General features: G+C 39.8%; 1 protein-coding gene across 1 annotated transcript in view; it reads left to right on the top strand.

The window, feature by feature from the left end:
- The window catches only part of ATR (ATR serine/threonine kinase), a 1,835,177-nt gene that overhangs the window by 1,578,838 nt on the left and 231,547 nt on the right, over positions 1-24,792 (top strand). Inside the window, exon 42 of the mRNA XM_044071973.1 lies at positions 246-396. Within this exon, the coding sequence (XP_043927908.1) occupies positions 246-396 (151 nt within the window). The remainder of the gene's footprint in view (positions 1-245; positions 397-24,792) is intronic.

Below are 24,792 nucleotides of genomic sequence, written 5' to 3'. Positions count from 1 at the left end.
CTGCATGATTCTGAGGTGTTCCCCCAGGCAGTCTGAGAGACATAAATCCCTCCAATGTCCTGTGACTGGATTGGTTCGATCCTGCTGGTGGAGCAATCCTGGTATATCTCCCATGAGAAGTTACCAGATGACATCTACTGTATACCTGTGTGATAAATAAGTTAATATAAAATGACTCTGTTAATCAGTATTTGATGTTTCAGAAGTGATCGTTTTAATTTTTATCATTTTCTTTCAATGAACAGTGCTTGAGGAAAGATGCGGAGTCACACAGGCGTGAACTACATATCCGTACCTATTCAGTCATCCCACTGAATGAAGAATGCGGGCTTATCGAGTGGGTTAGCAACACTGCAGGCCTAAGGCATATCCTGAACAAACTGTACAAGGAGAGAGGTAAGCTTAGTACTTGGCAGACCACACTACTCCCACTGCAGTTCACATGAATCATCTCTGCCTTTTGGGCTTTTATCATGCTGTATTGCATTATTTGTATATTAGAAGATGGATCTTTCCTGTTGCATATGTCTATAAACATCCAGAAGCTTAATTACTTTTGAGTGTTCTTTTTTTTCATGTTTTATGTCGTAATATAAATGGCATAATAATAGCTGTATAATTTTGAACTAGAAGTCTGCAATGCTTTGGTGCTGTTAGGGCATGCCCCCCCCCCCCACACACACACACAGAGTGATGTCATATTTCTGAAGTACTGAAAAAGTGATAGTTCTGTGATCAGTTGGATTTTTGTTGTTAAACTTAAGAATTCCTGTATGCTTCATAAACCTTCCAAGACCAGCTTTAAGACCTCTCCTGTAAGCCCAGCTTTTCTTTTTCTTGCTTTACCTTAGCAAATTTGCTTGGTGAATTTAATGATGTTGTGTTGTCCCTATCTCGCCTTACTTCTTGCTGTTTGGGTTCAGAGCTGAACTTGGCTCCGACACGGCCACATACTATAGCTCGAAAAGTCTTTACTGACTTGAGGCTGACCCCTATCCCAACATGTCTAGCAGTAGCTACCCAGATCTCGTTTGCCAGTTGTAGAGTCGAGATTGTCTTCTGCTGGCTCAGGCTAAGTAGTTTTTTCTTGTGAACATTTTGATTATTGTGATAGCTTTCTGATTGTATTTCATATACTGGTAGTGTTAGTCTAACTTTTCGTATATCCTACTACCCTCCTAACCTTTCGGCTGTTTGTTATTGCTGCCATCATTTCCTGGGGCCTACCTTGCCTTTGTGATCCCTGTCAGCAGCCCTTTTAAGTTAGAGGTCTTTCCCCTTTTCCGTCCCTCCCTTCTACTTTCAGAAGAAGCCGTTTTAGTTAGAGGCTCTTCTTTCTTTCTCTTGTTTAAAAAAAAAAAAGTTGTTTTTTTTTACTTAGGTGTGTTACTGTAAATTTTTGCTAACTTGTGTGTTACCTTTCTTGCTGTTTCAGGTACTTTACCATGTCCAAGGATCCAAAGCCATCAGGTTTTAAAAAATGAGATTTGTGTGCCAAGAAATGTCCCTTATGGATGGGCACACAAGTTGCATGTACTGCTTAGGGGCTGTTCACCTGCAGGACTCGTGTTCCATTTGCCATGGCTTTAGTGCACAAGTCCTGCAGGAGAGACAAAACAAGCTTATTCTATGAGGTTTATTAAAACTCCTTTTGAAGCTGCATTTGGAGAAACTCAGCCTGCAAAAAAGCAGGACGATAAACCTGCATCTTCGTCGGCTCGGTCCTCAGTCCTGACCAAATCTAAAGACAAGTCTTCCGAGTCTTCGGAGCAGACAGTTGGCTCTGATAAGACTCTCCGGTGGCTGCATCAACAGTCTCTGAGCCGTCCCAGACTCATAAAAGATTGAGGTCCCCCTCCTTGGAGCCAGTGACATCTGTTCCACACTGTCCTTTTTTACAATCTGTGGCAGGTAGTCACCGGTCTTCTGCACACTCCTCTTGGTCATCCAGGAGCTTTTTGGATGATAATGTGGAGAGGGTGGTGAAGAGGCTGCTTAAGACACCAGTATTTGCTAAATTTTTGTCGAGCCCAGCTCAGAAGGAAGTGGTGCCGTCTGCTCAACCAGTTTTTTCATCGATTCCTCCGACTGCATCCAGTTCAGAGCCAGGGTGCATGGAAGTCTTGGTGGTGGAACCGTTAGTTCCGAAAACCCTAGGTTTATCAGTTCCGACCACCACTCCGATCTCCTCGATACCTCGGTCTGTCAAGGGATCTGGGGACCGATGCTCTCTCGTTGGCTCCGAGGGGGGAGTGGCTTTGAACCCATCTGACCTACCTCTCGGTGCTTCGGAGCAGTTGAACTCGACTCCTACATCGGCCTCAGAGCCATCACCCTCGGTTCGGAGGAGGTCTCCAGGTTCTTCGTTGCTGGAGTCTCTCTCCATTTACGACCACGGTGCTTTCGAGGTGATGAGTGTGTTGTCTGCTGAGACCACTCCCCTATCGGCTCCATTGGCTCATTCCCCCTTCTATGCCAGTATCTGCCTCGAAACCTCCCCTCCACCCCAAGCTTAGGGAACCTATGCCCCAGGATGCTCCATTGGGTGACCGCACCTCTTCCGAAACCTCCCCTGAGCATCCCTCAGAGGAGGTCCCTCGGAAGAAAAAATGCAAGAGGAAGCATTTGGACTCCCCTGAGTCTGTCACCTCAGACACAGACTTGGAGGAGTCAGAAGGGTCCCCCTCTGAGGATGTCTCTTTTTCAGACATCCTGGAAATCCTTAGACAGAGGGGTAACTCGAAGTCCCTTGCCACTTCTGAGGACGAATCTGTGTACCTGGACGCTTTTGGTTCCCGACCCTCCACCTCTTGGGTGTCTTCGCCTTTTGACCCGTTTTTAGCTGTAGTGAGTCAAAAGGGTGTGGAGCTGTCCAGAAACCAGGGAACCAGTTCCGCAGAGGCCCAATAAATTTATAACTGCCCCTGAAGATAAACCATTTCTTTCAAGATGAGTGCCTGTTTTTGCTAGGGTGATGGCAGCAGCCACCAAGAAGAAACTAACAGAAAATTCCTCTTCTGTCCATCCGCCTAACAAGAAGTCCTGGACAATGGACAGGTATGGGAAGCATATGTTTTCATCAGTGGCCTTTACACTCAGGTCGCTGAACTACCTATCACACTTTACAAGACATCAGAGGGATCTCCTCAAGGAGTTGGGAGATGCCCTTCAGGATCATACAGCTGAGGGAGCAGTGGAGAAGACTGCTAACCAGCTTGCGACCTTGACCTCAATCGTTAACTCCTCCATGTGCCTGATTTCTTATGTGGCAGATGGAACGAATAAGGGCACAGGCACAGAAGTTGCTCTGCGGAGACACTCCTGGATGCGCTTATGTCAATTCACGGAGCCCTTCAAGTCCTCCTTTACAAACGCCCCCTTTGATGGCTCTTCTTTGTCCAGGCCTCAAGTACAAGAGACTCTTACCAGGTGTGAACGAGATAGCAAGACTCTCTCTGCAGTGGGAGTACGTTTTTCCACTCCCTCGAAACCTTACCGCAAAGGACAGAAGAGTGGCAAGATGTGGTTCTGGAAATCCCAGGGAGCTTCGCCTGACACACGTGGAGAAAATTTCCCCAGGGGCAGAGGGGGAAATAGTAATGGGAGATGCCGGTCTCGCAGCAGGGGGGGTCCGCAGCAGGGCGGCAAGGATTCTTTCTCTGCTAGGCCCTTCCATCACCCCTGATGGGATGCCCAGCTGTCCACCTCTGGAGGCAGTTGGGGGCAGATTATCACTGTACCCAAAAGTCTGGCAGACGATAACAGAAGATGCATGGGTACGGTCCATAATATCCAGGGGTTACAAAATTCCCTTCTCCCAAACACCCCCCCAAAAGGGCACAACGATCAATCCCAGATGTTCCACCCAGTCTTCAGGATCAGCAAACGTAGAAGTATGAAGGTTGCTACAAAAAAGACCCATCCAGGAAGTCCCCACAGACCAAATCGAATCTGGAAGGTTCTTTTAAGTTCCAAAAGAGACAGAACTGGATGCTCATTTTGGATCTCAGCAGACTAAACAAATCAGTCAGGAAAGTGAACTTCCAGATGGTGACACTGCAGTCCATTCTCCCCTTTTTGGGTCAGGACAATTGGATGTGCTCTATCGATCTCCAGGATGCGTACTACTATATAAAAATAGACGTATGATCCAGGAGATATCTACACTTCTGGCTGGGAGCCAGTCATTATCAGTTCAGAGCTCTGCCCTTTGGTCTCACCACAGCCCCCAGGGTGTTCGCCAAATGCATGGCAGTAGTTACGGCTCACCTGAGGTGTCTAGGATTTCAGGTGTTTCCGTATCTAGACAAATGGCTCCTTACTGCCACCACCAGGCATCACCTGATAAAAGCACGGGACCACACAATTCACACTTGTGCACAACTAGGCATCACCATAAATTACAAAAAATGTGCCTTGTTGCCTTGTCAGTGTATTACATTTATAGGGGCAGAATTAAATACAAGAGACATGATAGTGAAGCTTCCTTAAGAAAGGGTCTCTACCATTTGTCAACAAGTTTCAGTACTCATGACAAAAAAGAGAATTCAGGCACGGTACGTTCTGAAGGTCTTGGGTTCTATGGCGGCAGCAATTACTCTGGTCCCTATGGTGCACTTCCATATGAGAATTCTGCAGTGGCTCCTTTTCACTCAGTGGTCATTCCAGGATCTACCAATGTCACACCTGATTTCAATAACAGAGTCCTGCAGGAGGGATCTGCAGTGGTGGCTCTACTCCCCCCAGGTCACCCTAGGCAGACCTTTCCTGACCACCCAGCCAGTAGCCACAGTGACCACGGACGTTTCCCAGATGGGGTGGGATGGCATTATCTGGGACAGACTGTTCAAGGGACTTGGCAACCACACGAGTACCATTTGCACATCAATGTCCTGGAGATGAGGGCGGTGCTCTTGGCATTGCAAGCACTTCAAGACTCTCTTCCTTCAGGGACTATAGCAATACATATATTTCTTATTAGACCATAATATAATACTCTGATTGGTTGGTCTTGGACCAACAGATACTATTTATAGTATCATGTGTTTTTTGTGGTGACTCTCTGTATAATTTATATGCTCCACTGAAGAAGGGATAACCGAAACCGGTTTGGAGCCTGGGATATCTTTATCCTATGTGATTTTGTCAAATAAATACTTTTGGGACTTCATTTGCTGGCCGTTGTGTGTTTGGTTACTATAGCAATACAGACAGACAGTATGTCAGTTGTGTGGTATATCAACAAACAGGTCTTACCCCTTGTGTCAAGAGGCCCTATGAGTATGGCAATGGGCGATGTCTTCCCAACATTTTCTGATCGCAATGCACATTCCGGGGAAATCCAACGTGATAGCGGACAAGCTCAGCAGGGCAATACTTATGCCTTACAAGTGGTCCCTGAAACAGGAAATTGCAGATCTGATTTTTCACAGATGGGGCCAGCCATGCTGTGATCTCTTTGCCACTCCCCTAAACAACAAATGCAGCAGCTACTTCGCCCTAGTCCCACTACCGATAGTCACTCAGGGATGCACTTGTTCATTACTGGCCTCTGGGACTGCTTTATGCCTCTAATTCCCAAAGTTCTTCAGAAAGCAAAATTGTTGGGTTGCAAATTGATCCTTATTGCCCCTTACTGGCCTAGTCGGATATGATTTCCGTTCCTTTTGGCATCACCTGCAAGAGGACCCTTAGATTCTGGACCCAGTTCCAGACCTCCTAACACATCAGTCAGGTACTCCCCACCCCTCCATACAAACTCTCAAGCTGACAGCTTGGTTTCTCCACTTCCAGTCCTAGCCAGGCTTCCAGAAATCTCCCCTGCAGTTCAGCACATTTTGGTTTCTTCTCACAAACTCACTACCAGGAAACTTTATGCTAGTAAATGAAAGAGGTTCTCTTATTGGACAAAAAGAATGAGATTGATCCCTTTAGTGCACCTATTTCAAAGATTCTTGATTTTTTGGCTGAAACCTTTGAACAAGGAGCAGCTGCAGCTATGATTTGGGTGCAACTGGCTGCCATTTCCAAATTTCACATAGGACACTTAGGTTCTAATGTCATGTCACATAAACTTTGCAAGGCTGTCTTATGAGGTACTGCCCTATTAAGTCCCCCAATAAGAGATATCCCCCTCTCTGGGATTTAAATTTAGTTTTATATGCTCTAATTCTTCCTCCCTTTTAGGCAACTTCTTGTCCTCTAAAGTTTTTGTTGTGGAAAACCCTTTTCTTGTTTGCCATTACATCAGCCAGGCGGGTTTCAGAGTTACAGGCACTTTCCATTCACCCTCCTTATTTCATTTTCCACAAAGAAAGAGTCTCTCTCAGAACTAATCCTTCCTTTTTGCCAAAAGTATGGTCAGAGCACAATTTGAATCAGTCCATCAAACTTCCTGTTTTCTTCCTCAATTATGGCAACAAGGCAGAGTATAAGCTCCATCAACTGGGTGTTTATAGGCAGCTTTGCTTTTATTTACATAGAACCAAGGACATTAGAAAATCAGACCAATTATTTATATCCTTTTCAGAGAAGAAGCAAGGTTCTCAGGTTTCAAAAGTAACCTTGTCAAAGTGGCTTTCGAACACCATCACATATATTTATGAGTCATGAAACATGAAAATCCCAAGAAAGATTAGAGGATACTCTACTAGGTCTTTGGCTACTGCTATCGCTTTTCAAGCTAGACTACCTTTAGATTCTGTCTGTGCGGCAGCAACATGGGCTAACCCCCATACCTTCATTACTCATTACAAAGTGGACGTGGCCCCCTGGAACAGGGCATCCTTTGATTCCACGGTCCTGAAGAGTTTTTTCCAGTGAGCCACCCAGGATTTAGGTGCTGGGGACGCTGTCCCAAACAGCAAGAAGGATGGCGAGATAGAGACAACATAACATAAAGAAGTTATGTTCTTACCATAACATTCCATGTTTGTTGTCCTTCATCTTGCCTTCCTTCTTGCATCCCTCCCTCCTTTCCCCTTCCTGGATTATCGAGAGGATTTCCTTTTTTTTGCTACACTGGCTGAGTTTCTGCTGTCACTCCAGCTGCTTAGTCTTTGTCCCGTCCCTTGTTATCCCTCCTTCCTGTTAAAAGGGGATTATCTGCTATGGTAACTTTTGGTAAATTGATAGTTTTACTTGCTTTGTCTAGTGGTTGGATATCCCAAACGAGATCTGGGTAGTTACCGCTAGGCATGTTGAGATAGGGGTTAGCCTCGAGCCAGTAAAGACTTTTCGAGCTATATTATGTGGCCGAGTCAGAGCTAAGTTCAGCTCCGAACCCAAGCAGCAAGAAGGAAGGCGAGATGAAGGACAACAAACATGGAATGTTATGGTAAGAACATATCTTCTTTTTCCTTAGTCAACCTGGTGGATTTTTTTGAAAATATCACCAAAGCAGTGGATGAAACCAAAATTATACACAGCACATACCTTGACCTAGCCAAAGCTTGTTGCACAATCCCCCAGTCAGGCATGATAGAAAAGGTACCGTGAATAAACCCCTATGTCACCCGCTGGATTGCCAACTGGTTCACTGATGGATGCAGCGATCAAACTAGGGAAAGTTATATCTATGAAGAGACAAGTCATTAGTGTAATCCTTAAGGGTTTTGTGATGGGAACTCTTGTTTGGCATCTACTTTTCTGAATTAAAAATCAATACCAAAAGGCTCTGGCTGAATAAGTTTGCAGATGATTACAAGCTAGGAGCAGTTACTAAATCTCCATATGACTTAGCCATCCTGCAAGAAGGTTTGTCCCAAGTAGATAAATGATGCCAAAATCATGGACAAACTAAATGCCACAGAAATGCATTATTGTGTCCATTGGGAAGTCATCTACCCCAGGTAACTACCACATTGACAATGTGCCCCTAAGAGCTGGCCTCATTGTTTAGCATTTAGGAACTTATGTGGACAGTAACCTAACTTTTGACCAACATCTGTTTATTTTTGTAAGAAGGTCCTTTGATATTGCACAGCTTATAATCAAAGGGATTGTGTCTAGCTCTAGGGATGTCGTTTCCCTCTTTAACTTGTCCCTCATTAAGCCAATCATGAAATATAATGTATTTGCCCAGACACATGCAACAACTGGAACACCTTACTAAACATATGCAAAGTTTAAACAACATGTCTTTTGTTGTCAAAGCCTTGTCACTATACTTGATATCCTACTGACTGCTACAGAGTGACCTGTGTCTGGTATAAAAGGCATCCTCCATCCCAATACTGATGGATTTACTGCACATCAGCAAGTCAGAAAGCATCAGGAAGGGATCTAAACCTCTTCTGCAACATCAACAGTACAATATAGAGGATTAAACTGCTGTGGAACAAACTACCCATCCACATAAAACAGACTGCCTGCTGTATTACTAATGGGCAGAGGTAGCTCATAAATGCGTTTTCCTTGCATGGATCCCTTCCACTTAGCTGTGGTATGATGCCAGTTATTTTCATTAAAAGTAATATATAATTGTCAACCATGGGATGGGTAAGGTCAATCCGTAACCAAATGGGATAGGTTATTTCAAGCACTAAAAAGGGAAACTGGCAAGGCTTGAAATGGCCTAGAAGGGCAGCTAGCCTGGTACTTAACCTACACACTTATAAATAGGGAGCACCCACTTACCACCAATCTGGAAGCTAAATGCTGTAACATTGGAAACACTCTTATGATTGGACTAAATTTGGGTTCATCCTTCCCTACCATGTACTTTGCAAGTTTGTTTCTAAAGCACCCATTCAGGGAGTGTACACTGCTACATGCCATGAATTATCTCACTGAATTACTGGAGCTTGTCTTAAATCTTAGCCTATTTGTTCTTGTCTGCCACTTGAACAGTTCAAGATTTGAACCTGGTATAAATCATTAATGCCAAAAGAGCTGATCACTCTGTGTTGTTATTTCCACATGCCTCACTAAATGTTTGGAAATGCCTTATCCTATTTAAACTGACAGCTCTTAAAAGGCAAACCACACACACATACAGCTTCTCTTCTGATGCAGCTTAATTGCAGTACTTAATTTGTAGTATTCAGTGCTGCACTTAATCCCATTAAATGTGAGTAAATTATGTTCTCACATTTAATTTCCAGCCTGACTGCAGTCAGGAATATGACACCCAATTAACTGACTTCCAGTACACATTGGTGAGCTAAGTCATGAAGAAACTCCAGCATTTCTTACCAAAAACATTAAAGTCTTTAAATAATTAATGTAGCCACAGAATAATGAGCCAGCCCTTTCACCACACTTGCATTGACTGTACTAACTAGATGAAGAGCACAACATTAAGCACTGCTTAAGTGTCAGCATTGTAACATGGGTACCTGCAGACAGATCTACTTCACATAATCGGATTTTCACTTACCTAAAACTTTAAAGGACGAGATGACTTTGTTGAAAACTTAGTTTCGTGAAGACTCAAATCATAGCAATTTTATTCCTGAAAGGAAACACTTGGCCACCATGGCAAAATAAACAAACTGAAGCAAATCAAACCCACCCAAGTAGGGGGCTTTGCCACCCACACATCCCCTAACTAAATATACCAACTCTAAGATCATACTACAGTGGGGAAATGGGCAAGGTTCACCATGGTAGACAAGTCTTTCCTTTCCTAGAATACAATTCCGGTGATGTAGGTGTTGTGAAAGTAAGTTTTAGGTTAAGTTGTCTCTTCCTTTTAAGTTTTGGCTAAGTGGAAATTCAGTCATGTATAGGAGATCCCCTGCAGACATAAACAGAAAAAGGGAAATTTGTGGCTTATCATGCTACCAAGAGAATGATAGAGGTTGAAACTGCCCCGCATCAGGACTGGTGGAATAGACCCCCATGAAGCCAACAAAAAGCCCGAGAAAAAGTGGGCAAATGTTGCTCATACTGTTTTAGAGGTCATTCCATTTCAGAAATAGCTCACCAATCCCCTTTAGTTTTGACCTTCACTTACAGAGACTAAAGCTTCTACCTGTCTTCTACTTTTGTAAATTAAAAGAATCCTGGAGGAAGTACACCTCCAGCGAGGACTGTGGGAGTTGCATATTGGGGTGTAGGCACCAGCTTTCCATATTTTGATCAGCTAAAACATGTCTCTGGCTATGCTTATCCCATGGAGTAGACCTTAAGTCACCTAACTTTAGCTTGGTCTTTGTACTCAGAACTGAAGGATTTTCAGCCTATATTGCCATCCCAAACATTCTGGAGTAGGAATGGTTCATTGGATGTTCGTGTTTCACTGTTGCAGTCATTACACTTGGGTTATCCTGCTGGCAGGCTACCCGCAGTCGGCCTGAATTCCAAAGTCCTGGTCCGATGTCGGTTGCTTTCACCTCTTCCCTGATGTCAGTGCGCCAGGGGTATACAAGATACAGCCGACGCCATTTTCTCCAGTCTTTCTTGCCATGCGTTGCCCGAAGCAAAAGCAGTTCGCAAGTGCCGGTCAGCCGACTCCTGAGATTTTCGAAATTGAATTTCAGATCCGAAGTCTTCCATAAAGCTAAGTACCCCATTGGGGAAACCTTTTCTTGCTCCACACCGATGTCAGTAAAAGTTAACAATTGTATTTCTTGTGGGAAGCAAATACCTCATAAGGATTTTCATTCTTACTGTATTCCTTGCCTAGGCCCTGACCACGACGTTGCTAGTTGTCGGTTTTGTGCTAGATTTAACCAACGCACTATTAAGCGTCTGTTCGATTTTGCTTTACATTACTTTGACCGAAGGTTTAACTATATAATGCCATCAGAACAACCGATGACCAGAGTTCATAAAAAGCACAAGGACAAAGAAAAGGACAGGCATCCGAGGTCCAAAACCGACAACGAAGCCTCTTCTAGGCCAGTCGCCGGTTCTCAGTGAGGCGCTTTCGCAGCCCCTGACACCCGTTACCTCAGAGCCACAGGCTGCCTTCGACTCCCACGTGGAGACAACTAGGCCTCTGGAAACTCAAGGTATTGGGCCTACGGAAACTATTCCCTCAGATGGGTCCAGAGCCGCTGAGCAGGCATCAGCTTCTGAGGGTGTTTTCAGACCTACACAGCTTACTATCAAGACCACTTCAGCAGCTAAGGCAAAGTCTAAAACACCTTTAAAGACAAAGAAACAAGTACAGCATTCTCCAGGACAGTCATCCATGCCTAAGAAACAGATGCTTAAAATGGCCGAGGACCTAATTACTTTGATCAGGGGTTCCCATCCCCCTCCTGATAAAAGGCCTAGGCAAGACACTGACTATGATTCCCCTGACCAGGTTTCTATTTCATCTGATTCCTCTTCAGAACAGGGATATTCTCTCCCTCCCTATGAGGACTAGTAAAAAACGAAAGACCACTCCAGCCAAAGAGTCCTTAGTTAAAGTGCTGCCAGATATAAAACAAAATAGTAAAAAACGAAAGACCACTCCAGCCAAAGAGTCCTTAGTTAAAGTGCAATGAGGACTCTGATGCTGAAGAATCTATCCCTACAGCCTGTCCTCCTGAGGACTACTTTTTTGGGGAAACCCTGCACACCATGAGGGATCATTTCCACTTGGAGAGCAAAGATTGTTCAGAATCCAAGAAAAGGCTCAGAGACTTTCTTTTATTGCCTCAACACAGACCTCTTGCTATTCATCCTATGCTAGACATTGTAGATGATGTATTTTCTGAGTCTAGTCTGTCTCCTGATTCTTTACCCCCTGCACCAGTTAAGCCAGATAGGTACTACAGGGTTCCAGATTCACATAAATTTATTTATAAAAACCCTGCTGCTGACCCAGAAACTATATCTCAGGGTCCCAAAGGGGTCAAGGCTTCCACTGCAAAAAAAACGTGTTCCCTCTGATAGGGATTCTAGAGCACTGGACAGATGAGGGGAAAAAGTTTACACCTCTGCTACTTTAGCTGTAAGGGCTTTAAACTGCCAGTTTCACATACTTAAATATCAGCAATACCTAATGTCTCTGCTAAAACAGAAAATGCTGACAAACTCTGAATGCCCTGAAAACAAGGAAATGCAGGATTTATTGCATGCAGCTGACCAAGTGGGAAAGCATACTTTGCAATGTGGTTTTGATTCACTAGAGGCTTCTTGCAGGGCCACAGTTACAGGCTCTGTCATTTGAAGACATGCTTGGTTAAAGGAACAGAGTCTGCTGTGATCATGTTAAAGCAAAATTATTGGATGCTCCATTACAGCATGATACTTTGTTTGGTGTTAAGGCAGAAGAGGTATTAAAGAAAATGGAGGATAAAGCGAAATCAATGCAGACAGTAAAGGATTTCTTACAGGTTCAGCCACCCAGATTTAGCAGGAACTGGCCGTCTAAAAATTGGTCCTTTCCAGTGTCAGACAGGCCACAAAGAGGCAGATAAAGACGCCCTAGAGGCAGATCTCAGCCCCAAGGCTCATACAGGCCTAAACAATGGGGTGCTTCAGCCTCCAAAGGAGGAGAAGACAAATCACAACCATATAGGAAACCATCCCAATGACTTCCCACTACCAATGCCAAGCACTTACCTTTTGGCAGCACCCTTAGGGGGAAAACAAGCTCTTTTCTCACAAAATTGGCACATGATCACCCAGGACAAATGGGTACTGAGTATTGTTTCTCAGGGCTACAGGTTCCACTTTCACACCCTCCCAAGGGCAAAAGGTATACCAGACCTGCCACACAATCAGTGGGCAGAGGCACAAAAGCAAATTTCATCCCTCATGGACATGAGGGCTATTCAAAGAGTACCACAGCAAGAGCAGGGGCAAGGATTTTACTCAAGACTTTTCTTGGTACCCAGAAAGGACAAAGCCTGGAGACCAGTACTGGACCTGTCTACTCTAAATACTTTTCTGGACGTTCCAAAATTCAAAATGTTGACACTGCAGCAACTTCTACCCATTCTGGGCAAGAAGGCTTGGCTCGTAAATTTGGACCTCAAAGAGGCATACCTGCATGTCCCAATCAGACAATCCTGCAGAAGATACCTCAGATTCATAGCTGGCTCAATGCACTACCAATTCTCTGCACTGCCCTTTGGCTTATCTACTGCGCCCAAGGTCTTCACAAAATGCCTGGCACCAGTAATTGCATTTTGCAGACAAAAAGGAATTCAAATATATCCCTACTTGGACGACGGCCTTATTCAAGCAGAGAGCAAGGACATTCTACTAAAGCATCTGGCATTTGTAAATAGATTACTAATTTGCCTAGCGTACACAGTAAACGAAAAGAAGTCAAGACTAGTGCCCTCTCAAGAGATAATATTTTTGGGTGCAAGCTTAAATACAACAGCCCAGATGGTTTATCTCACGCCAGACAAACAAAGTCAACTGACTACAAGTACACCAACGAACCTTGGATCCTGGCAAAGAACAATCCTTTATTGAAGAGCACCAACAATTCCGCACATAGTAGTTAAAACAAACAAGGACTAAGCGCTTTCACCCTGACAAACAGGGCATCTTCAGAGTACTAATTATACACCACTAACTTCATAATATAGTGAAATAAAAACCTAAATTGCACCTCATTAACAATAATTGTTACTCAGAATTACTACATTGTTTAACAGACAACCAGAATTAAAGTGAAACAAACGTAAAATCAAGAAAGGCAGTCAGCTTACCATTAACACTGACTTTGAATGTTTAGATATGAGGCCAAATGTTTTTGATCAATGTGACAATTTATATTTGTATATAAATAAAGAATGAGAAATATAAATATAAATATAAGTAATATAAATGAATGTTTGTGTTTTTGCTTTTATACATGTCATTTTATAATGGTATATAACAAGACATATAAAAACAATAATAATAATTTGTTGAAACAACTGATTCATAATATGTATACCATATAATAATAATGAATACGTTTAATAATTAGTAACACTTTAAAAAATTTTAGAAAATTTTTAAGGAAATTTTTTAGGAAAATTTTTTATATATGTAAATGCAAAAAAATCAGGAATTTTGAATTGTAATCATGTTGCATAAAAATACGAATACTAAACTCATTTAACTGTAACATATATATAAAAATAATAATGTGTACATATATATTATGCCTATAAAACAGTATAGTAAAATAGATGTTCTTAATCAATAATCTTATTAAAATGTTCAAACACTTTCACAATGTCAAGAAATTATCGAAGTTATTCAAAAATTCATTTTTTAAAATTCATTTTTTAAAAAACATTTTATATTTAAAAAATTTTTTGTATACATATTTATTAGGTATAATTTAATATGATATAAAAATAATAATTAATATTTATAACAAATTTATATAATTTGAGATCTAAGCTTTAATATACTAGATATCGAGATCTGTTCATTAATTCCAGGCAAGGCTGTGGCATTTAATCTTAGTTGCCACAAGCATTCCTTGGCTTCTAAGATCATCTTTTCATCACCACCACTAAATTCTTGATAGTAAATTATGTCAATAATAAAAAATATGAATTTTTTGAAATTGGAACAAATAGTACTATGGTTATACAAAGCACTAGTTGTTTTGTGCTTTTTTATATCTCGTAAATGTTCACTAATTCTTTGCTTGAGTTTTCTAATAGTTTTACCTACATAAAAAGCATGACAGGCTGTGCAAGATGCAACATAAACCACCATTTTAGTGTTGCAGTTGCACAACCCTGGACATGTAGTTGTCTTTACATAATTGTGAATATACAAATACGGGCTATCATTAATAAATCTACAGACGTGGCATGTTCCACATTTGTTCATTTTAGAGTTTTTAAACATTTCATAATTCTTGTACTGTTCAAATAGATTCTTTAAATTTTTACCTCTACTAAAAGTTATTTTAACTGAGTTACCTATTATTTCTCTTAAATCTTGACTTAAATCTGTAATACTAGTCCAGGTTTCTTGCATAGCAGTAACAATTTGTTGAGAACAATTGTTAAAAGGTAAAATGAAAGTATCATGTCTTGAGGTAGATTGGTTCTTATTTGTAGTAATGTTAGTAGCTAGGGAAATGATAGGTTTGTATAATGTATTCCTTTTAATTATAATTTCCCTACCTATTTCTTGAATAAAGTTCATCGGGTATCCTCTAGCCGAAAACATATTTATAAGTATCTCCAATTCATTTTCAAATTTTAATTGTCACTCACAATTCTAGACAAACGCACCATTTGTCCTTTAACTAAATTCTTTTTTTGGTGCGTAGGATGGCAACTCTCAAAATGTAAAAAGAATTGAGTAGGTTTTCTTTCTATAAATCCCTGACTGGAATTTGTTGTCATCCAAACGTAGTGTAATGTCTAAAAAATTCACGTTGTTAACAAAGACATGACTAGTGAATCTTAAAAACTCAGTTGTTTTACACAAAAAGACAATAAATTCATTGAATTCGTCTTCAGTTCCTTTCCAAAAAATTAAGATATCATCTAAAAAGCGTAAATATAACAGAACTTTTTTCCAATAAATGCTTGTGAAAACATATTCTGACTCCCAATAAGCAAGGACCAAGTTAGCATATATGGGGGCGCATCTAGCCCCCATGGCAACCCCCTTGATTTGTCTAAAAAGTTCTTTATTGAAAGAGAGAAAATTGTTTTCTAGTACTAATTCTAGCATTTCAGTAAGTATCCTGTTTTCAGAGATATTGTCTTCATTGTATTTATTTAAACATGCTTCAAACATCTCCAATCCTTGCTCATGAGGAATTACCGTGAATAAATTAACAATGTCTATAGTTGCCATTAGAAATTCTGTTTTAAAATCAAAGGTGGTCATGAATTGCCTAATAATGTCAAGACAATGCCAAGAGTCTTTTAAAATATATGGAATAGAGTTCATAATAGGCTTACACTTGAAATCTATATAGGCAGCTATTGGTTCTGTCTTCGATCCCTTAGCTGACACTATCGGTCTAAAAGGAGGATGGTTCGTGTTTTTATGAATCTTAGGAATTCCAAATATGGATGGGGTAATTGGGAATTCAACTGAGATGAAATTGTAAGTTTGTTGATCTATTCTCCCATCCATTAAAAATTCATACAACAACCAATCGATCCTAGTGTAAGCTTGGTTAATCTCATTTCTACTAACTTTTTGATATGTATCGTTGTCTTCCAACATATTAGACATTCTGTTGTTATAATCAGTAGTGTGCATAATGACCACACCCCCACCCTTGTCTGGTTTCATAATTCGGTATTTGTTAGTATCTGTAAGTTCTTTAAGACAAAATTTCTCTGAAGGTGTCATATTGCTTATACCAGCATTGTTATATTGTATAATTCTTCTAATGTGTGATTCACATAATTTTTCAAAAATCTGAATAAAACAATTTTGTGGTGGAATAAAAGTACTATGACGTTTCAAAGTCAAAAATCTGTTACTTTGAAATGGATCTCCTGTGTTATGAAAAAATATTCTCAAATTTAAAAGTCTTGTATACAATTTAAGATTTGTTAAAACCTTACCTATATCTAACCTAAATGTAGGTACATAGCTAAAACCTTTACTTAGTAATTGAACATATTTATCCTCAAATTTTTCACCTGTAAAATTGTACAAATTAAAACCCAAAAAGGAAGAGACAGAGCAAACTTGCTTATCAGTATTTAATAAGACTTCAATGTCTTTATCCGTAACACTCTTCTCTAACACAGAATTACCTCTAATAATTTGTGTTTCTGAAATAGGATAGAGTGATTCAATTTTATTTGAATCCTCAATTGTTTCAGAAACTACATCTGTATGGTTGTAATTAATAATGGCTATCTCTGCCATGCATGAGTTCTGTGTGGTTGGTTGTTGTAATATCTGTGTGGAACTTGGTTCTGGTTGCTCTGTTGCTCTCTTATCCGTTCTGATCTCCTCAAGGATGGGGGTTCTATAAAAACAGGTGGAACTTCATTGTTGTAATTGAAATTAAAATTAACTTGATTTGTCCTGACATTGTCCATCTTCGGACTTGGTTCTTGTCTACTAGTCATAGCATGTTGTCGATTGTAAGCTTGCATGTTTTTGTATTCCCTAAAATGGGTATATGCTTTATTATTGCTATAATCCCTAGTATCTCTTTCAATTTTCTTGTTTTTAATATCCAGGCCCTTGTTAATATATCTGTCAATATCCTTAAAAATATTTTCTAACCTAAATTTATTGTGCTCATATAACAAATCAGTTTTAATATTACTATCTATAATATTAAGTTTTTCTTTTAAAACATTCAGTCTATCATTGTTATTACGTATGATCAGTCTTAGCAATTCAAGGCCAGTTCTATCAAAAAGATGTAATAGTTCTGAAAATGTATCCGTGCCTTCTTCAAACCCATGCGGTAGTTTAAACAAGCGTAGCCCCTTTGGTACTTGTTTTAACTCCAGAGATCGTTCCAGAAAAACATTGTCCATCTGGAGCGATTTAAAGGTTCTTAAGGTCTTTTCGAATTCTGAAAATTGAGTGTTCAGCGTACCCATATCTCTGGATGTAGTAGGTTGTCTCTGATTTAAACATGGGGCCGTAAGAAAATGATCCAAATCCATATTGGGTATTTGATTAATGTGAGAACGGCCAATACGCATAGTCTGATTCCGTTCTTCGTTGGGATGAGATCTGGTTGACCTGTTGGAACGAGGTGGAATATTGACATCATCTTTGCTTGTTGTTACGCCATTGTTTACTGGACTTGTTGATTGTTGCCCAGTTATCAGCCTGTGAACGCTAGTGTTAGGCGTAGAGTGCAACGTAAAAAGTTGCTCTTGTGATTCTGTTATAATAATTTCACCTTCCACTGTAGGATTCTGTAGTTGTTCGTGCAAGGTTTTGATTAGTTTATTGGTAATGTCTAAGTGCTCTTGTAATAACCGCTGTATATTCATGTTTAACAGCGTTGATATAAGACCGTAAAGTTGCACCCCAGTGACAAACAGTATATTGCAAGAGCAACAAGTTAGTGGTGCGTTTAAGAAATAGATTAAAAATTTCCGTAGTGTCCCTGAAAATTCAGTACTGCTTTTAAAAGTAGAACATAACAAAAAATGAAACCAAAAAACCAAAAAAAACGAAAAACAAGTCTATATACCAATAGTAGTCACTTGTATACAACAGGTTAATTCGTACTGTTGTATTTATTTTCTTGTAAGTCAAAAGGTGCCGTACAACAGATCTCCTGAACGGTTGTGTAATGTAGTACGGTAGGTAACGATGCACCTTTTGAACAAAACCAGGAAGCAAAAACAGTGTGTGCTGTTTAACAAGGTTAGCACATTTGAGTTATGTTTTACTACTGCCAAGGATGAATACGATTGTAATGAACCTTTGTAGTTAACATCAATTCCAACAAAAAACAGTTAGTCGCCGGCAGTAGTAATATAGCTTCAAAAGGTTTAGAAATTTCACCTTGTATTACTAATCGCACAAGTAAAACTGTCAATAAACGAGGTTCTGAACAGCGGAAATCTTGTTCAACAAAAAACGTTTGTCATCAGATACGTAGCCCTTAGCTACGTTGTTGGGCTCTGAACACGACTCACCAGGATACAAACAGGCCGTCAGAAGAACAAAACGATGATCCTCCTCACGCAAAAAACTTATAACAAGTACACCAACGAACCTTGGATCCTGGCAAAGAACAATCCTTTATTGAAGAGCACCAACAATTCCGCACATAGTAGTTAAAACAAACAAGGACTAAGCGCTTTCACCCTGACAAACAGGGCATCTTCAGAGTACTAATTATACACCACTAACTTCATTATATAGTGAAATAAAAACCTAAATTGCACCTCATTAACAATAATTGTTACTCAGAATTACTACATTGTTTAACAGACAACCAGAATTAAAGTGAAACAAGCTGCAACATGATTACAATTCAAAATTCCTGATTTTTTTTGCATGTACATATATAAAAAATTTTTCCTAAAAAATTTTCCTTAAAAATTTTCTAAAATTTTTTAAAGTGTTACTAATTATTAAACGTATTCATTATTATTATATGGTATACATATTATGAATCAGTTGTTTCAACAAATTATTATTATTGTTTTTATATGTCTTGTTATATACCATTATAAAATGACATGTATAAAAGCAAAAACACAAACATTCATTTATATTACTTATATTTATATTTATATTTCTCATTCTTTATTTATATACAAATATAAATTGTCACATTGATCAAAAACATTTGGCCTCATATCTAAACATTCAAAGTCAGTGTTAATGGTAAGCTGACTGCCTTTCTTGATTTTACGTTTGTTTCACTTTAATTCTGGTTGTCTGTTAAACAATGTAGTAATTCTGAGTAACAATTATTGTTAATGAGGTGCAATTTAGGTTTTTATTTCACTATATAATGAAGTTAGTGGTGTATAATTAGTACTCTGAAGATGCCCTGTTTGTCAGGGTGAAAGCGCTTAGTCCTTGTTTGTTTTAACTACTATGTGCGGAATTGTTGGTGCTCTTCAATAAAGGATTGTTCTTTGCCAGGATCCAAGGTTCGTTGGTGTACTTGTTATAAGTTTTTTGCGTGAGGAGGATCAAAGTCAACTGACTACTTCCAAATTATGGCAACAAAAACCCAGTTACCTGCAAGAAAAATTCTGCAGGCTTTGGGCTTCATGGCATCCTGCATCCTGCTAATTCCATATGCAAGACTGCATATGAGGAAGCTACAATGGTATCTAAAAAGTGTTTGGACTCAACATTGCCACAGCCTGGAAACAATAATTACTCTCATTCCCTGCCTGCAGCAAGAGTTTCGATGGTGGGCACGGGCCTGTCACCACAACAAGGGACAGCCATTCACTTTACCCACAGCCAGGCAGACAATAACAACAGACGCATCAGATTATGCCTGGGGGGCACACATGGCGGGAAAATGTATTCAGGGCACATGGCCCACAAGCCAAATGCATCTTCATATCAATCAAAAAGAGATGCTAACTGTACAGAATGCCCTGACAGCCTCCAAGGATTTACTCCATCCAGGACAACTATTGCTAAAGATGGACAATACTACAGTTATGTGGTACATAAACAAGCAAGGGGACACACATTCCTACCCCCTCTGCAGGCAAGCCATGAATTTGTGGAACACAGCATTGACCTATCAAGTACATCTGCAGGCACAATTCCTGCCAGGAAAGACAAATACTCTGGCAGATGAACTAAGCAGAAACCTCATGGACCCTCACGAGTGGAAACTAGATCCACAAGTCTTCAGCATGATAACAAGGAAATGTGGATGCCCAAACATAAATCTATTTGCCTCCCCTCACAACTGCCAACTACAGCGATTCCGCACAAGGACTTATCACACACAAGCTTGGAAGGTGGATGCTCTATCATTCAGCTGGAAAACCCTGACAGTTTATGCCTTTCCTCCACTGCCTCTCCTCCCCAAGGTACTCCTAAAGGTCAGACAAGAGAAGCCAAAAATGGTTCTGATTGCCCCAGACTGGCCACGCCAGCACTGGTACCCAATCCTAAAGAGCTTGTCTCAAGGCCCATCCTGGGCTTTACCTCAAATTCCTCATCTTCTGACCCAACGAAATATTCAGATCCTGCACAGCCAACTCAGAACCTTAAATCTGACTGCATAGCGAATAATATATCCATTCAGAACACACCTCTCTCTAAAGCAGTTATGGATGTCATTTTGGAAGCCAGGAGGCCCAGCACCAGAAAATCCTATGCAGAAAAATGGAAGAGATTCTGTGCTTGGAATCAGGCACAAGGAATTGAACTGCTTGTTCCAAATATCCCACAGATTTTACAATACCTAACTGAGATGCTGGAGAAGGGCCTATCCTTCTCCTCAATTAAGATCCATGCCTCTGCCATTTCAGCTCATTACAATATGGAACCACCTATTTTTTCACATCCACTGCTAAGGCAGTACCTCAGAGGGGCCAAAAACATAAGACCTCCAAGGAGAGCACCAATACCTGCATGGGATCTAAATTTTGTCTTGAAAAAGCTCACACTGCCTCCTTTTGAGCCAGCCAATACAGGTGAAATAAAATTCTTATCATGGAAAACTTGTAAAAATGTGTAGAAACAGGCAACCTGATGTCCAGATAGTCAATACTAACCACAGGAAACAAAGTCCAAGTTTCTTCTTTAACGTAAAAGTATTTTATTTTTCAAAAAGACAACGTTTTCGCCGTGACCCCTGTCACAGCTTCCTCAGAAGAAGACAAGTAAAACAGCTAAACTGGTCTGTTCAAATACTTTTTTATGTTGTCTTTTATCATACAATATTTATAGATAATTCAATGGAGTTTTATGATTATTCATGATTTTATTCATTATTTTTATTGAGTAAAATTAGTGCAGGAAGTGCAATTATTTGTCACTTCCTGTTAACTGAGTATTTGAACAGACCAGTTTAGCTGTTTTACTTGTCTTCTTCTGAGGAAGCTGTGACAGGGTCACGAAACGTTGTCTTTTTGAAAAATAAAATACTTTTACGTTAAAGAAGAAACTTGGACTTTGTTTCCTGTGGTTAGTATTGACTATCTGGACATCAGGTTGCCTGTTTCTACACATTTTTACAAGTTTGTTTGCTCATTTTTGACTGTTTGTTGATTGCCATGGATTCAGGCACTCCTGCCAGTCCTGTTAGTCCTAACCTTTGTCTAACAGCTACTTTTGAAAAATCAAGTGAAACAGACTTATTCTCTTTATTGGCTTCCATCTCACAAAAATTGGAAGCTTTACATGTTCATATGGATGTTTTAGAGCAACTTCCAACTTTTTACAGAAAAGAAAAGTCTGAAACTATTGCAAACCAGAATGTTGTTTCAGTTTCTGACTCGGAAGGGTCTGCTACGTTACTTCCTGCAGCACAACAGCTTAGAGGACTGCCTCCTCGACCAAATAAACAACAGGCAGGAAGTTCTGTTGTTCAAAACGCTACTGCTTCTACCAGTAGGGAAACGGACTTGTTTCCTTCAACTCCATGCATCTTTCGGATCCCTTCTACTAGTCATGCTGTAGGAACTAATGCTAATCCAATTACACCACCAGCATCTAACTTAAATGAGGAGCATAGGACGACGCCAGTGGAGGAACGCCGAACCTTGAACGACTGGATTAATAAAGAGAACCCGTTTTCGTTTTTGTCAGGCGCTAACACTGGGTCAACTGCCAGCTCTTTTCCTGTTCAAGAAAACGACAACAACTGGTTTAGTGACCGTTTAAAGGTACTTGACATTAAGTTGCTTAAATTAAAAAAACTGCAGCTGGAAGCTGCTTATTTTAGGCAATGTTTAAATGAGAAACTGGTTCCAAAAGGCCTTAGGAACAACTTCACTCCTTCTGGACTACTGTTGGACCAAGTGTATTTTTCAGAATTGAAATGTTTGTTTCAGGAACAGGGGTTACAATTGCTAAACGTGATAGTTAAACATTATGATATGCATATCTTGTCTCTTATTTCTGAAGTGAATGTTTTGGATGAAGAAATCAAAATTAATACTTCTTTTTTGCAGTTTAAATATGACTACGACCGTATTTTTTCTAGCATTGATGCATTGTTACTTAAATTAAAAATTAACAAAAATAAGAAGTTAGTAAGGGATAGAACAGCTTATTTTTCTAACCAAGCATATTCCCATTTGAACATTCCAAGTGCAGGGTCCAATACTGTTGGTTTAAATGGGCCTTCTACTTCTGTTAATGCTGAATTAATTTCGTTGGAAGGTGAAAATGGTGAACACCTTACTAATACACCTAGACAGGAAGTTAGAAGAAGTAATAGGTTAAAAGGGTCCACTGCTGTTAACTACAATTATAAGAACCAAAGAGGACCAGGAGAACTGACCAGAATAAGCAGGTTCCTTTAGAGCTCCCTAATGATAAAGTTTTTAGGGAATCAACAGAAGAAACAAGGGGAATGTGTATTGGAGGAAAGCGTTAACAGACAATGTTTCTCCCACAGGTCCGAGGGATTTTTGCAAGGCCCTGTTATATATACTAACACAAGGAAAGACTTTACTATCTATAACTTTTCATCTTTGGAACTAGATTCTGACTTAGTTGAATTGTTAGCTCTTGGATACACTTTTATTCCAAGTACCTATGGAAGTTTAGCTAAAGTTTTGATTGATCTGAAATGCTACATAATGCAAGTTAAATTTAAAATTATATTTTAACAATGAAACAACAAATGTTAATGACAAATTGAAACTGACTAGCGTTTTTAACCCTCCTACACAACAAAATTTATTACTATTTGAACAAATGTGTGAATTAGATATAAGACATCTGTTTTCTACACAAAAATCAAGTAGTACTTTGAATGAGATGAATATTTCACTTGCACAACGTGAATGGCTAAAAAACCTGGGCTTTTAACTGTCAGGTTTTGAAACCTGACAAAGGAGGGGGCTTGGTAGTGTTCGACAACGTTCAATACACAGAAAAAATGATGCAAGTGTTATCATCTGATGCCTATGTTACTTCTTCCCTTAATGAGATTAATGTAGTTCGAGGTCGTACCCGTGGGTATTTACGTGACCTTTTACTAGCAGGCAAAATAGACTTAGAGACATACAACTATATTGACATTATTCAGCCAAAGTTGCCTGTAATGTTGAATACCCAAGATACACAAAGACCAAAAGAATCCTCCCATGAGGGCATTAATAGATGGTAGGTCTTCTATGACCTACCCTGTTCAAAATTGATAGATAGTATTCTATCAAAATATGTAAAGAAAATACCTACTATTTGCAAAGACTCCTGGTCTTTCTTACGTGATATCAACAGTATTAAGTTTGACCTTGAGTGTAACTTTTGACTGTGGATGTCATTGATTTATATACATCCATCCTCACAATGAGGCAGTTGAATGGATTCAACTGCTTCTTAAAGACTTAAATGCACCACAAGTGGAGATTGACGTTGTAACAGAACTGTTGAGCATAGTACTGTCATCAAACTTTTTTGTTTTGAACATAAATTCTATTTACAAAAATGTGGAATAGCCATGGGCTCCCTTGGAGCCAGTGTGGCTAACCTGTTTGTAGCCTTTTGGGAAAACCTTTATATACTATCTAATGAAACTGTAATGCAGAAGATAAAATATTACACTAGGTTTTGGACGACATATTTATCCTTTTAAAGGGAATGAAGTTGAAGCAAAACTTTTGTAGACTATTTGAACAATTCTACACAATGGTTAAAATTTACTTATAGGTTTTCAACAATAGAAACAGACTACTTGGACGTGAGACTAACTAAAGAAGTAGATGAAGAGATTTATTTGTCTGGCATTTTCAGGAAACAGGCGTGCTGCAACTCTTTCCTGCACTACACTAGTCTACATCCACCTAGGCAGAAAAAATCTATTGTCAAAGGACAACTGGTACGTGCAGGCAGGATGTGTAGCACTTACAGCGATTTTAAAGCTGAGTGCCAATTTTGAAAGGTATGTTTATAAACCCTTGGATACCCTGTCCCTCTTTTAGAAGGGCTTATAAATGAAGTTGACACTAAAAGAACAAAAGGGTTGTATAAACCACTACTTGATCAATCTAATGTAGGTAGGTCTACTAATGATAATGAATTAGCACACCAAAATTCCTTACTAAATCAGCAGAGAAACTTTTCTTTAAGTTTTATAACCCAATTTAACTTGAATTCAACAGGAATTTGGGCCATTATCTTAAAAACTGGCCACTAGTTATTAATTCCGTTAACTTGATTGACAAGTTAGGTCAGCCCTATGTAATTTACAGGAGAAGTAATAATTTGAAAGAACTTTTACAGCATACTTCTAACACTTATGGTCACATAAGACCTAGAGGTTCA

The sequence above is a fragment of the Protopterus annectens genome, chromosome 5.part0 (genome assembly GCF_019279795.1).
Source record: "Protopterus annectens isolate FY-2018-M chromosome 5.part0, PAN1.0, whole genome shotgun sequence".
Taxonomy (NCBI): Eukaryota; Metazoa; Chordata; order Ceratodontiformes; family Protopteridae; genus Protopterus; species Protopterus annectens.
The sequence above is the reverse complement of the archived record's forward strand: the minus strand, read 5'-3'. Positions and strand labels throughout refer to the sequence as shown.